The sequence below is a fragment of the Penaeus chinensis genome, chromosome 19 (genome assembly GCF_019202785.1).
Source record: "Penaeus chinensis breed Huanghai No. 1 chromosome 19, ASM1920278v2, whole genome shotgun sequence".
NCBI classification, from domain to species: Eukaryota; Metazoa; Arthropoda; class Malacostraca; order Decapoda; family Penaeidae; genus Penaeus; species Penaeus chinensis.
In genome coordinates this window covers 22,737,599-22,750,953 of record NC_061837.1, presented here as the reverse complement: position 1 = coordinate 22,750,953, position 13,355 = coordinate 22,737,599, and the positions used below count along the sequence as shown (strand labels likewise).

General features: G+C 43.4%; 2 protein-coding genes across 3 annotated transcripts in view; both read left to right on the top strand.

Annotated features, from left to right (window-relative positions):
- LOC125035140 (thrombospondin-1-like) overlaps nucleotides 1-5,686 on the top strand; it is a 7,338-nt gene extending 1,652 nt beyond the window's left edge. Inside the window, exons 4-23 of the mRNA XM_047627330.1 lie at nucleotides 1-407; nucleotides 633-749; nucleotides 832-954; nucleotides 1,036-1,158; nucleotides 1,260-1,382; nucleotides 1,552-1,674; nucleotides 1,777-1,899; nucleotides 2,151-2,273; nucleotides 2,375-2,497; nucleotides 2,670-2,792; nucleotides 2,895-3,025; nucleotides 3,117-3,329; nucleotides 3,426-3,585; nucleotides 3,668-3,845; nucleotides 3,944-4,225; nucleotides 4,337-4,455; nucleotides 4,536-4,623; nucleotides 4,698-4,863; nucleotides 4,963-5,197; nucleotides 5,503-5,686. The exon at nucleotides 1-407 is cut by the window's left edge and continues 374 nt beyond it. Coding sequence (XP_047483286.1) covers nucleotides 1-407; nucleotides 633-749; nucleotides 832-954; nucleotides 1,036-1,158; nucleotides 1,260-1,382; nucleotides 1,552-1,674; nucleotides 1,777-1,899; nucleotides 2,151-2,273; nucleotides 2,375-2,497; nucleotides 2,670-2,792; nucleotides 2,895-3,025; nucleotides 3,117-3,329; nucleotides 3,426-3,585; nucleotides 3,668-3,845; nucleotides 3,944-4,225; nucleotides 4,337-4,455; nucleotides 4,536-4,623; nucleotides 4,698-4,863; nucleotides 4,963-5,197; nucleotides 5,503-5,567 — 3,145 coding nt within the window. The 3' untranslated portion in view covers nucleotides 5,568-5,686. The remainder of the gene's footprint in view (nucleotides 408-632; nucleotides 750-831; nucleotides 955-1,035; nucleotides 1,159-1,259; nucleotides 1,383-1,551; nucleotides 1,675-1,776; nucleotides 1,900-2,150; nucleotides 2,274-2,374; nucleotides 2,498-2,669; nucleotides 2,793-2,894; nucleotides 3,026-3,116; nucleotides 3,330-3,425; nucleotides 3,586-3,667; nucleotides 3,846-3,943; nucleotides 4,226-4,336; nucleotides 4,456-4,535; nucleotides 4,624-4,697; nucleotides 4,864-4,962; nucleotides 5,198-5,502) is intronic.
- Nucleotides 5,687-5,906: 220 nt separating this feature from the next.
- LOC125035141 (trigger factor-like) lies at nucleotides 5,907-13,122 on the top strand. Of its 2 annotated transcripts, none has more exons than XM_047627332.1 (4): nucleotides 5,907-10,727; nucleotides 10,995-11,123; nucleotides 11,267-11,308; nucleotides 11,537-13,122. In XM_047627332.1, exons 1-4 carry the CDS (start codon nucleotides 10,703-10,705, stop codon nucleotides 11,620-11,622), a joined length of 282 nt encoding a protein of 93 aa, XP_047483288.1. In that variant the 5' UTR covers nucleotides 5,907-10,702; the 3' UTR covers nucleotides 11,623-13,122. The 2 variants fall into 2 exon arrangements, with proteins under 2 accessions (XP_047483288.1, XP_047483287.1); XM_047627331.1 differs by having other exon boundaries at nucleotides 10,947-11,123.
- The last annotated feature ends 233 nt before the right edge of the window (nucleotides 13,123-13,355 follow it).

The window sequence follows — 13,355 nt, the reverse complement described above, 5'->3', positions numbered from 1 at the left end:
TCTTCCAGCCTGTGGACGGCCTGGTGTCTTTGCAAATCTGGAAGACTGCTCTGAATATTACTCGTGCATCTCTCTTAGACATGGGTGGCTGCAGAGACTGTTCATGTGTTCCAGTGGAACTCTGTTCAACGAGGTAACGGGAGCTTGTGAAGATCCTTGCACACGGACAATGGTGTGCTATGAGGAAGGCAGGTTCCCAGATCCCCTTGACCGCCGTAGCTACTATGAATGCCTGATTATTGGTGGCCTGATGAAGCGTGCCCGCTACCAGTGCCCCCATGGCTATGTGTGGAAGGCTGATGATACTGGTGACGGGGGAGCATGTGTGGAGGACCATGAAATGACGCTGCACGACTACTTCACCCGCTGCAGCATTCCACAGGGCATGTGTCCTGATGAGACTACAGGTATACAGACTTTGGTTTAAACTTGATTAACTAAAAGCTGAGCTTGCCCCCTCGCCCCATGATTTTTTTTTGGCTGTTTAAATGGCCAAAATATAAACCTATATTGCACTAAAAGGTCATGGCCTAAACTTGCACTTCTAACCGACTTGATGTAGGCAAGGACCAGTGCACTGGCAAGCCTCTACCATTTAGTAATTGAAGCTACTACAAAGTTTTAAATTTCAGACCCATGCTTGGCAAACAACGGTGGCTGCCATGCAAATGCAGATTGCTTAACTATTAATGGTGGTGTGAGTTGCACTTGCAGGGCAGGTTACAGTGGTGACGGATATGCATGTATAGGTGAGGCAGTGTGCATATTCTCTCTAACATGTGTAATTTTACTGTTGCCCGAAGGTTCTCTACTAAATCCCTATATTTCCAGATGTTGACGAATGTGCATTGTTAATTGACAACTGTTCTGCCGTTGCTAGCTGCACCAACACAGACGGCAGTTACACGTGCGAATGCTTGGCAGGATACACTGGTGATGGTTTCACCTGTCAGGGTGAGCATGCTCGCTAAGATGTATCAATTTGCACCAAGAATTCTTGAAGGTGGCTAATGGTTGCTTTTGCATCGCCAACAGATGTGGACGAGTGTTTGGTTGCCAATGGTGGCTGTGATGCAAATGCTGTGTGTAGCAATACTGCAGGCAGCCGTGACTGCACATGTGCATCAGGGTTCACTGGGGATGGCTTAGTTTGCACAGGCAAGTACATAATCCCAGTACTCCACTATTGGAGTGGCTTGGATTGCAGCCTCTGCTCTTGCTTAGTTAGAGCACTAAACTATTGCTGCAATACCCTACAGACGTGGACGAGTGCCTGGTGGCTAATGGTGGATGCCATGTAAATGCAGACTGCACAAATGATTTTGGTGGCAGAACTTGCACCTGTCATCCTGGTTACCAGGGTGATGGCCTTCAGTGTACTGGTAAGTGGTTGGATCTAAATTTTCATGACTTTACTAAACATGTGGATTAGGACCTGCAAGACCTCATTAGACCCTCATTTGCTTTGGCACTAATTAGAATAGATAAGAATTGCTAACGGACTTCTTGCTTGGTAAGTGTTTAGGTTAAACCTGAGAAATTGCCTTGCAGATGTGGACGAGTGTTTGGTTGCCAACGGGGGTTGTGATGCAAATGCCGTGTGTAGCAATACTCCAGGCAGCCGTGACTGCACATGTGCATCAGGATTCACTGGGGATGGCTTAGTTTGCGTAGGCAAGTATCCTAGGGACTGTATCCCTAAATAAAATTTGCTGTCCAGGCTTGCAAAATGCTAGCTGATAAAGCCTCTTGTAAAATGGCTGCATCTCACCACAGATGTGGACGAGTGCCTGGTGGCTAATGGTGGATGCCATGTAAATGCAGACTGCACAAATGATTTTGGTGGCAGAACTTGCACCTGTCATCCTGGTTACCAGGGTGATGGCCTTCAGTGTACTGGTGAGTAAATGGATGGATATAATGGTAAAACATAGGGTAGACTTTATCCATATGTTGGGAGTAAATAATGCAATGTTTGAAGACATGCAAAACTTCACTAGACCCTAATTTGCTCTGGAACTGGTTATTGCTAACAGTGACTCTTTGCTCGGTAAGGTTTATTTTAGATTTAATGAAATTAAACTAGCAGTAAATTTAAGCAAATTGCATACTTGTGTGGAAACCTTTACTTCTAATCTTCACTCTTGCAGATGTGGACGAGTGTTTGGTTGCCAATGGTGGCTGTGATGCAAATGCCGTGTGTAGCAATACTGCAGGCAGCCGTGACTGCACATGTGCATCAGGATTCACTGGGGATGGCTTAGTTTGCACAGGCAAGTACATAATCCCAGTACTCCACTATTGGAGTGGCTTGGATTGCAGCCTCTGCTCTTGCTTAGTTAGAGCACTAAACTATTGCTGCAATACCCTACAGACGTGGACGAGTGCCTGGTGGCTAATGGAGGATGCCATGCAAATGCAGACTGCACAAATGATTTTGGTGGCAGAACTTGCACCTGTCATCCTGGTTACCAGGGTGATGGCCTTGCATGTATTGGTAAGTGGTTGGATCTAAATTTTCATGACTTTACTAAACATGTGGATTAGGACCTGCAAGACCTCATTAGACCCTCATTTGCTTTGGCACTTGTTAGAATAGATACCAATTGCAAGAAGTCCGTTAGCAATTCCTAAGTGTTTAGGCTCAAACCCGAGAAATTGCCTTGCAGATGTGGACGAGTGTTTGGTTGCCAATGGTGGCTGTGATGCAAATGCCGTGTGTAGCAATACTGCAGGCAGCCGTGACTGCACATGTGCATCAGGATTCACTGGGGATGGCTTAGTTTGCATAGGCAAGTATCCTAGTGATTATTATATCCCTAAACAATTTGCTGTCCAGGCTTGCGAAATGCTAGCTGATAAAAGCATCTTGTAAAATGGCTACATCTCCCCAGATGTGGACGAGTGCCTGGTTGCTAATGGAGGATGCCATGCTAATGCTCAGTGCACAAATACAGCTGGTAGTAGAACCTGCTCCTGCCTTGCTGGCTATACTGGTGATGGACTAGTCTGCCAACTCTCCCAGGCAAGAAGTTATTCAGTTCCTAGCACTTCAATGCCTAGGTGTCCTTAAGGATTCTGCAGATTGTATAATTGCATGTTATACTACTTTCCAGTGTCCTGTTGGCTTTGCTGGTGAAGGTCAAGACTGTGCTCCAGACTCTGACCTTGATGGTTTCCCAGACATTGAACTGAGCTGCTCAAGCAAACACTGCCGCAAGGATAACTGTGTCAATAGGCCTAATTCCGGGCAAGAGGATGCCGACGGTGATGGGATTGGCGATGCTTGTGATGATGATTCTGATGGAGATGGAATCCTCGATAATTCGGTATGAAGAGGAAAGTGTGGGGGGGGGGGGGGGGGGTGCTAAGCTCGTGCATGCAAACATCTGTCCACCTTTAATAAACTTTTACTTCAATTCCAGGATAACTGCCCCCATATAGCCAACTCCGGGCAACTAGATGGAGACTCCGATGCACGTGGAGATGCGTGTGATAACTGCCTTGGAGTCTCCAATCCCAGCCAGCACGATACTGATGGGGATGGCACAGGCGACAAATGCGACCCTGATATTGATAATGATGGTATACTTGCAACTCTTATCTGGTGGCATCCAATATCTCTACTCCCATGGCAAGATGGCCTTTCAACCTGTTCTCTTCTCAGGATTGCCAAATGGTGGTGACAACTGTCCCGAAGTTGCAAATAGCAACCAAGCTGATGGTGATGGAGATGGCCGTGGAGACTTGTGTGACAACTGCCCCCAGCATAACAATCCTGGTCAAGGAGATGCAGATGCAGATCTACTAGGGGATTCGTGCGACGACAATGTAGACTTGGACAGGCATGGATTGATGGATTTGGCTTATTTTGCTCATGGCAAATATTTGCTCTGGACACAATGTAGATTTAGACTCGCATTCTGACCTCGGCCTCTTGCAGGGATGGTGTGGAGGACAGTGTGGACAACTGTCCAATTGTGGCCAATAGTGACCAGCAGGATGTGGATGGTGATGGTAAAGGAAATGCCTGTGATCCGGACAGCGACAACGATGGTGTTGATGATGTGACTGACAACTGCTTACTAATTCCAAATTCGGACCAGAAGGATGCCAACGGGGATGGCATTGGCGACGCTTGCACACCTGACTTTGATGGTGACAAGGCTGCAGATCCGGATGATAACTGTATTGCAAACCCAAATGTGCATGCCACAGATTTCAGGTGAGAGCAGCTTGGCCACTAAATGGGAGCACAAGACCTGTATTTACTAAATCTAAAGCCACATTAGATGTTCTAGACCAGCCATTTGAACAAAGCCCTTCAATTTCCCAGCCAACTCCAAATGGTGGCATTAGACCCAGAAACGGCATCTATTCCTCCAGTATGGACTGTCTACGACAATGGTGCAGAAATTCATCAGACGGTCAACTCGGATCCAGGCATAGCAGTGGGTATGTATGTTGGAAAACCCTATCCTAATGATAGGGCTCTGCTTGACAAGTGCCACAAATAACCCCAAATGAAATTGCAGGTCACCATAGTCTTGAGAATGTCGACTTTGAAGGAACCTTCTTCATTGAAGACACCAGTGATGATGACTATGTTGGTTTTATATTCAGGTAAGTAGGTAACTTTACAATACGTTGGTTAAACTTGATCAAGCAGGCCTTGTATAACATGTCTATTCCCACAGTTACCAGAGCAATGCAAAGTTCTACGTTGTGATGTGGAAGAAGGCACCACAAGACTGGACTGGCCGTGCAGATCGAGGGGTTGCTCTAAAGCTGGTCGACTCTGCTACAGGCCCTAGCACGGCACTTAGAAATGCCTTGTGGGTCACTGGATCGACAGCAAGCCAGGTAGACTAGGTTTTACCTAAAGCTGAAGTTGCTAATTGTACAGCAAATTGCTTATAGCTGCACAACTTGCAGTCTGCAGACTAATGGTTGCTCTTTCAGGCAGCCTTGCTCTGGCATGATGCCAGCATTGGGTGGACCCCTAATGTGGCCTACCGCTGGCAGCTTCACCATCGACCTGATATTGGTGCCATGAGGTTCTACTTGTACCAGGCTAACAACCTAGTCATTGACTCTGGAAACGTATATGACGACACCCTAAAAGGAGGCAGACTAGGTCTCTTCTGCTTCTCCCAGCAGCAAATTATATGGTCCAATATGAAGTACTCTTGTCCAGGTAAGGCTTTAATTCTAGAGAACTAGTACCTCTACTATACTTGTTATACCCTAGTGAGTCCATGAAGAAAGGACTTGCACTACCCTCCTAGATTATAGGATGCATGGTAGAACTGCTTGCTTTTTATGGCCTTGCCTTTAAGGCTGGATTTGATCTGATAACCTCTATCTTCCCTAGACCTATAGTTTATTTTTAAATGTGCTATACTCCTTAAATGTACTATAATAGTCGGCCTTTTTAATATACTTGCTAGTTGAATCTAGTAAGAACCATGGCATTAAAACCCCCTTTGTTTTATCTTGCAGATGATGTACCCCAAGACATGTTTAATGACCTGCCCGCTCACCTACAGACGCAAGTCCTGACATAAGGACTTGCTTAGAGCACAGACTAGGGTCTTGCACTCGACACGATGCATCTTGAAGAATAGGTTTTGTTACTGTAGAGACTCTAGTCTATAAATATTTTATTAAATAATTTTAAATAAAACTATTCTAAATGCCCCCCCTGTTTACGCCCCCTACACCCATGGCCAGGACCTTGGAGGGGGGGGGGGCGAAGTCGCCTTGTCCAAATCGCATTACCACCGTCTCCTCCACATTCAAGAGGGTGGAACAAAATCTGTCTAGTCTGACTGCTTTGGGCATTTTATCTAGAATTAAAATGTGCCCCGAGTCTAAACTTGCTCAGAGCTACTAAAAATTGGTTAATAAAAGAATCTTGGTATGATTTCGCAGGCCATTAAAATTGATGGTGGATGCCTTGGTGTAAGATCTCTTGTGTTACGAGGTACCTAGTTGCAAGAACCTCTTCTAAAATATTCGAACACTGACCATTCCTTTACTTAGGGAAGTCTCTGCCATGGCACCACATAGACCTAACCTGATAACACTTTATTACATAAAACGGTTATTGCATTTCTTTTAATACTTGCTCACCGTCTGTTGCCAAGGTGGGGCTTAGGAGACGGACTAGGATCCAATGTTTGTCGCAACAAACCACCCCCCCTTTCCCCACAACAGCTCTTCCTGGTATTTGGATAACCTGCTAAAAGTAGAGCAGGTTTCCATAGTCGACCTGATCTTTCTGGTCTGGTAGGCTACATCTGAAACCCAAGCTATAGCATTATCAAATTATCTGGCAAACCCATTACTGCATGGTTCTGCAAGAATGGGGCTGCCCTGTATAACAAATTGGTAAAATTGTGGGGAAAGAAGTGCCTTGCAGACAGAGGTGATATCGATAAGACTGCTATATCCCTCCTACAGGCCATAGAACCCCACCAACACTACCAAAAATTACTTTCTGTAGACCTGACCTGACCTTTTTTTAAGGTTTACATTGGTGAATCCCTCCATCTAACAATCCATCAGACAAGATCCACCTTCCTGTGTCGGTCAATTGGAGGCTCTAGGACCTACTAAACCCTGCCATTCCAATGCCCTCTGTACCCAACCTGGCCATGCTCATTCAAACTGCTCTGGACTGCAAAGTGCAGTAGCTACCATAATCTGTTTTACAGTGGTAAGTTTGATTTTAAACTTGGCCAGAATGGGAACAGACTTTTCTTTCTGCCCCCTCCCCTCCCTCCAAAGACTTTTCTAAATCTCTTCCTCCCACTTCTACCCTCCCTCTAAATTAAAAATGGCAAAAGAATTTGACCAATGCCCCAATTTTCATTAGCCCAGATACTCCAATCTCTACTTGCGTGGTACTTACCCCTCTTCCTCATCGTTCAACTACTTGTATGCGACAAGCTTAATGTTCCACCCCATCTACCACATCCTCCTACATGAACTACTCCCCTTCACCCCTCAAAAGTGTCCCCCTTCTAAACCGTCAGACCTTCCCTTCCAAATCCACTTCAAACTCTCGTACATTCAAAACTATCTAACCATGACCCAAGATCCATCCATCCTCTTTGTTCTCCTGCAACACTTCCTTCCACTCCATCGAAATCCATCCCATTCCCCCTTGCTTCATCTGCATCACCCCCTCCCCTCCCTTCCCCATTATTCCTTCTACTCCTCCATGGATACTGTCGCAACCTTCCCTGGATATGCTTTCTCCTGAAACTGATCTAATTGGCCCCTTTCTCCTTTCGCTAATCCCTATTTTCCCCTACAGACCTTTTTGTAGAATCTTACTTCCTCCTCTGACAACTTAGATCTAATCACCCTTCACCCCTAATTGGCCCATTTACTCCTTCTCTACCCTCCCCCATCTTTGCCCCATTCAATGTCATACTATCCTGAAGGGTCCCCCAATACCTTGCTGTCCTGAAGGGGGTTGGGGGGGGGGGTAGGAGATGGAGACTGAGGCCCAGTGTAAGATTACCTCTTCCTTGTATTTCAGCCCTTGCCTCAACTAATTTTGCATATTTTCTATTCTTTCTCTTCATCCCTGTCCACTAACTTAACTCCTCTTTAGCCTTTTCACCACAATACTTTAATGCTGAGAGACCTTTGGGGGTTTCCAGAATGGTCAATGATCAAAACAAACATCACCTTGTGAACCAAGAAACTCCTTAGCCAGGTGCTTTGCCCTCAAGCCCCACCCTATTGCTATATTTTGAATATGCCACTAATGATCCTAGATGTCAACATTGCAGAACATTTCCAATAAATTAATACAAACGCCTATTCCAAAACTCTCCTTTCCTTCGCTCCTCTCCCATCTTCCCCAGATATATTTCCTTTACTGACCATCCTATTTTTTTTTAATAAAGATATTCCAATCCCTTCCTCAATGCTTACCCCTCCTCCTCATCCTCATCCTCCTTCACTTTACATGTCGTACCAATCCATCTAAACGTTTCACCCCATCTACCACATCCTCTCCTACACCCACCTCTTCCTCTTCTCCTTGGACATCTGTCGCCTCTTTCTCATAAGAAGCGACAGATGTCTGTCAAACGTCCAGAACTCTTGAACATCCAAACTTACTAAACATGACCCAAGAGTGCTCCTCTCTCTCATCCACCCTCCAATTTTCTCTATCCCTATTCCCTCCTCCAATCAAAGTAATTACTGATATTTATCCATCCTTTTCATGTTCCACCAACACCTTTCTCCCCCTCTCCCCTTCTTCCCTTCTCCTTGTACATCATCCCCTCTTCTTTCCCCATTATCCTTACTGCTCCCACCACGATGCTCACGTGATTCCCTTGTCGCAACAGTATCCTTCTGGTCCTCCCCCCCCCCCCCCCCCTGACGTTTTTTCCTCTTTCCTTATCTCGATCCCAGGATGATTTCCTACTTGTCACCCATATCTACTCTTATTATCCACTGACTGCTTTTTTTGTTTTTCTCCTCCCCCCCCCCCCCTCTCTCTCTCTCTCTCTCTCTCTCTCTCTCTCTCTCTCTCTCTCTCTCTCTCTCTCTCTCTCTCTCTCTCTCTCTCTCTCTCTCCATCCCTGTTGTCCATGTATCCTGACCGTTAACCAATTTTTACCCCTTTTCGCCACTATTTTTTCATAATGCTGTGTGACCTTTTGATGTTTGGATCAATTATTTTTGACCATTGTGGGTTTCCAAAATAATCAAACTTCGCCTTGTGAACCAGATAACTATTTACCTGGAGGCTTCACCACCAAGCCCAGCCCCATCGCTATATTTTGAATATACCGCTAATGACCTTGAATGATGCTGAAAAATAAATATGCAGCAAGTTCGCTAGGGACATACAAATTCCCCTGTGAGTTTGCAGTCCATATAGAATCGGGAAGTGTTAGCTTGTAGTAATATTAAGGCAGCAGCAGGACATTGGATGTCTTTTCTAGAGCAGAACCCCCCCTCCCCCCCTTGATGGAGTCAACGGTTGGGAATGAAACGTCGGCCAGGCAGATATCTCGATATGGTACTGCTATGGCATGGAGAAGGATGGGCTCCGCCATGCGACATCTCCCTGGACACACCACATTGAAGATAACAATCACAACTCGATGCATATCGGCTCGGCCGTCGCCCGGAACAAGGACCATGCTTTCCGTTGCTGGCCATCAGGATGGAAGTGAAAAGTATACTGCTGATGGACCATATCATTACGTGCCAGAAACCTCACCATTGGCTCCTGGAATGTGAGATCACTGAGCACTGAAGGGAGAGTTGAAGAAATACATGAAATGAAGAGGTATTGATGAAACATTTTTTGACTTTGAAGTATGTTGGGAAAACTTTGGAGAAACGTGTGTAGAATTCATGTCTAACAAATTGCAAGAACAACAACGAAGGGAAGTACAGGAAAACTCTATATTCACAAAGACAATGTGAATGCCATCGTGGGTTGTCGACCAGTCTCTAGCCGACTCATTACCATTCGTCTGAAAGCAAAAAAGTCGTACCAGACGCCCAAGAAAGATATTGTATTGTAAAACGACTGGAATGCAAAAAAAAAAAAAGAGGATACGTGCAAGAGCCGGAAAGGGACATGTGGCCAATATTGCAACTCTGAGACCAACAAAAGATTTGAGGCTCCGAGAATTCGCTAGTTACAACATTCAGAAACCACAAACCAGACATTAGACATGGCACAGCCTGGGAGAAAATACCACAATCAGATCGACTACATAATTATCAATCATGATGATCAAACTCCGCCTCCAAGGAATGAAAAATAAGAGTATGTAAGAATTAACTCAATCTCAACATCGCAGAAACTTTCCAAACTATGATAGTAGGAAAGATGACATTCTAAAGTTGTGCGACAAACATAGAGAACTTAAACAAACGAAGAATACAGCTGAAAAAAACCGTATTCTACAGGGAAGCCAACCAATAAGTTAGAAAAAGCATGAGAAAAGCAGAGGAAACATGGTTTGAAGACCAGTGCCAAGGAATCGACAACTTGATCAGAACTATAAGATACCTCTACAAGGTGATCAGCCTAATCTATCATAACATTATTAGAAAATGGTTCCAAATAACAAGTAGAGTACGTCAAGGTTGTCTGTTTTAGAAAGAAAGTTCACCATCTTGAAGTTGCCTCCACAGCATGTGGCATGCTGTGGAGGCACAGTTGAGAAGACAGTTGATGACAAATAGCACTAATGGCATCAGCACTGACATCACCATAGACAACAAAAAACGGGAGACCGTCCATAACTTCAAATATCTGGGAGCTATAGTGTCGGATGAGGGCTCCAAAGCCCAAAGTTCTCTCCAGGATAGCCCAAACCATAGCTGCAGTGACCAAACTAAAAATTGTTTGGGACGACAAGAACATCTCCATCAGTTCTAAGATCAGAATGATGCGCTCATTGATAATGTGGACAATAACAGCAGAAATTGAGAGAAGGATACAGACATTAGAGATGAGATGTTTTCGGTATCTCTTAGCCATTTGAAGTCATGGTGATACAAAGCTAACCACCTAAACATTCGGGTCCAGGGCTATTATCAGAATCGCTAGTGAACTGCACACTATTTTCCTTGATAAATAGATACCCTGGCTTCAGAGAAAACGAATATTTTTCCCCGGCGAAGCGGTTTCATTTCCATTGAGCCAATGGAGGGGAAGGTCATGTGCAGAGGTAAGGCTCTCTACTCTTTTGTACAGAAATACACTAAAACGTATTCATTACGTTTCATATTTTCAAAAAACTGTCAGTAGCATGCAAAGAACATAATGCATGCTAGTGATATCAGAATTCTAAAGTATTATGGCGACAATATGCATATTGATGGTGACCAGAAGGGTAACCACTAGGCACTTATATTACGTTGAGATAATATTGATGTGTTCCTTCCAGATGTCAGCAAAGGAGGAATCTTGCTTAAAATTACGATCTTGTCCATAGAATATTGTTGGAAGACATTCCCTCTGGTTCAGAAACCAGATGATGATGATGATGATGATGATGATGATGATGATGATGATGATGGAAGTGATGATGAAGCCGATTTACCAGAAAACAATACAAATTCAGGTAAAAAATATTTCAACATGTAAAATATATTACGTGTTCCGCTATTATAAATAAATGTTCCATATGTTTATAATAGCAATATATCCTACAAATGAATATATAGATCGAATTGTAATGCTAATATAGGCATATCATCTTTCCAGATGCTGAAGAGGCAGATGAACCCACTGACCAAGTGTTGCCAGGTATATGAAAAGACTATGCTTTTTTTTTTTTTTTTTTTTTTTTTTATTGTTACAGACCCTAAAGTTAATCATGTGACAGTTGCTGTTGTCTTGACATTATTTTGCACATTACCAGTGTGAGTAGCAGTACATTTTATCATAAGGATTTGAGCCCCAATTTACTTTGTATATATCATAATAGAGTTCACCTATGTACTGTAAAATAACATTTTACATTTTTTTTTTCAGATCTCGAAGACGATGTGAATAACAATACTCCAGATGTTTCTTCATCTTTTGAATGTGCAAGTGCAAGATTTATGTTTTACTGGTGACTCAATGGGACCGACTTCCATCTTTCAAAATCTAGATAGAATTTCACCTCTTGCTATTTTTTATATTTTTCTTAGTGATGCTTTATTTGATAATATTGTTTTTCAGACAAATCTATATGCCCAACAAAAAGGAAAATCATTCAAGCCGATTACAAAATCAGAAGTACAGATTTTCACAGGGATAATCTTTTTGATGGGCATGAAGAAGTGTCCTTCCTATAGGGGTTATCGAGCAGCAAATGTTTGCCTTAGGTGTGACTTCATTGCAAATACAATGAGTTGGACGAGATTTGAGTAGATTCTAACCCCCCATTTGCATGTGAATGATAATAGGTTAAGTCCGTAGAGATGATCCACACTTTAACAAATTGTACAAAATACGACCTTTCCTTGATTGCTTAAATAATCAATTTCAGAGATTCAGACAATAGATGAATCTATGATCGGTTTCAAGGGTAGAAGTTCCCTAAACCTATAAGACGTGGCTATAAGGTTTGGTTATGAACTGACTCCAGTGGTTTTGTGTGCCAGTTTGATATATATACACAGGCAAACAAGGCGGTGCCCCTAATGTTGGTTTAGGAGAAAAGGTTATGCTCGCCCTTTCACAAGCACTACCGCATAAGGGATACAGGATGGATCCTTCTGGTAGCAGTGTCACCAAATGGACTGACATAAAACCTGTCAGTTTCATTTCTAACATGCACAACCCTTCAGAGATGAGTACTGTTAGTCGACGGAAGAAAGATGGAACCATAATTGATGTAAATGCTCCTAATATTGTTACTTTTTATAGAACCAACATGGGATCTGTTGATAAAACAGACTGCCTGAAGTCGTACTGTGAAACAGATAGAAAAGCGAGGAATTGGTGGCGCTGCATCTTTTTCCACTTCTTGGATGTTGCAGTCGTAAACTCGATGGTTATATATAGAATGCTGGATGAAGGTCAAGCTATGAACTTGAAGCAGTTCAAGATCTCCCTTTGTACTAGCCTAATTGGTGCAGCAGGAATGGACTCAAGGGGTCCAGCATCCAAGGATATCCCAAGGAGAAACCGTAAACGAAGACGAAAACGAATCATTCCTGAAGGGATCAGGACAAGCCAAACTAAACATATGCTAGCTATTAGCCAATCATACAGACGCTGCAATCATAGTAGCACAAAAGCAGAACCACACAGAACAAAGTGGATATGCTCAACATGGAACTGCTTTGCTGCTTTTCATAAATTAGATGATATGCAGTGATCTTAGGTAACAGAAAAAGAAGTGTAATTTATATAATTTTGAAAGATGATGATGTCTAATTTCAAGTCTATGGAAGTGATATTGTTATATAAGAACCTGCTTCGAAGACGCCGGGTGGTTGGCGAGAGTAACCACTGCTGTGATTCTTGAACCGAAGGAAATTTTTATTACATGGAATCTTAATTTTGTTCAACCATGTTTGAGATTTATCACAGTATATGTTAAAAAAAATAAATAGAAAATAAAAAATCATAGGATTATAGAGTTCACATAACCAAGTGAGTAGTGATGTCCATAATTAGAAACGGCATCAGGCCGTATGAAGATTTCATGGCTTCAGTAAAAAGACGCAAACTGAAGTGGTATGGTCACGTCACACGATCATCTGGACTGGCCATAATTGGCCTGCAAGGCACAGTGCAAGTGGGAGACGTAGAGGTAGACAGAAAAAGACGATGGGGAGATAACATCAAAGAATGGACT

What these genes read in the sequence shown, in the direction of transcription:
- LOC125035141 (XM_047627331.1), top strand. Translation starts at nt 10,703, where the DNA reads ATGGAGGGGAAGGTCATGTGCAGAG. An exon ending in AGAAAACAATACAAATTCAG is followed by an intron (nt 11,124 to 11,266) that starts GTAAAAAATATT and finishes TCATCTTTCCAG; the next exon opens with ATGCTGAAGAGGCAGATGAA. An exon ending in CACTGACCAAGTGTTGCCAG is followed by an intron (nt 11,309 to 11,536) that starts GTATATGAAAAG and finishes TTTTTTTTTCAG; the next exon opens with ATCTCGAAGACGATGTGAAT.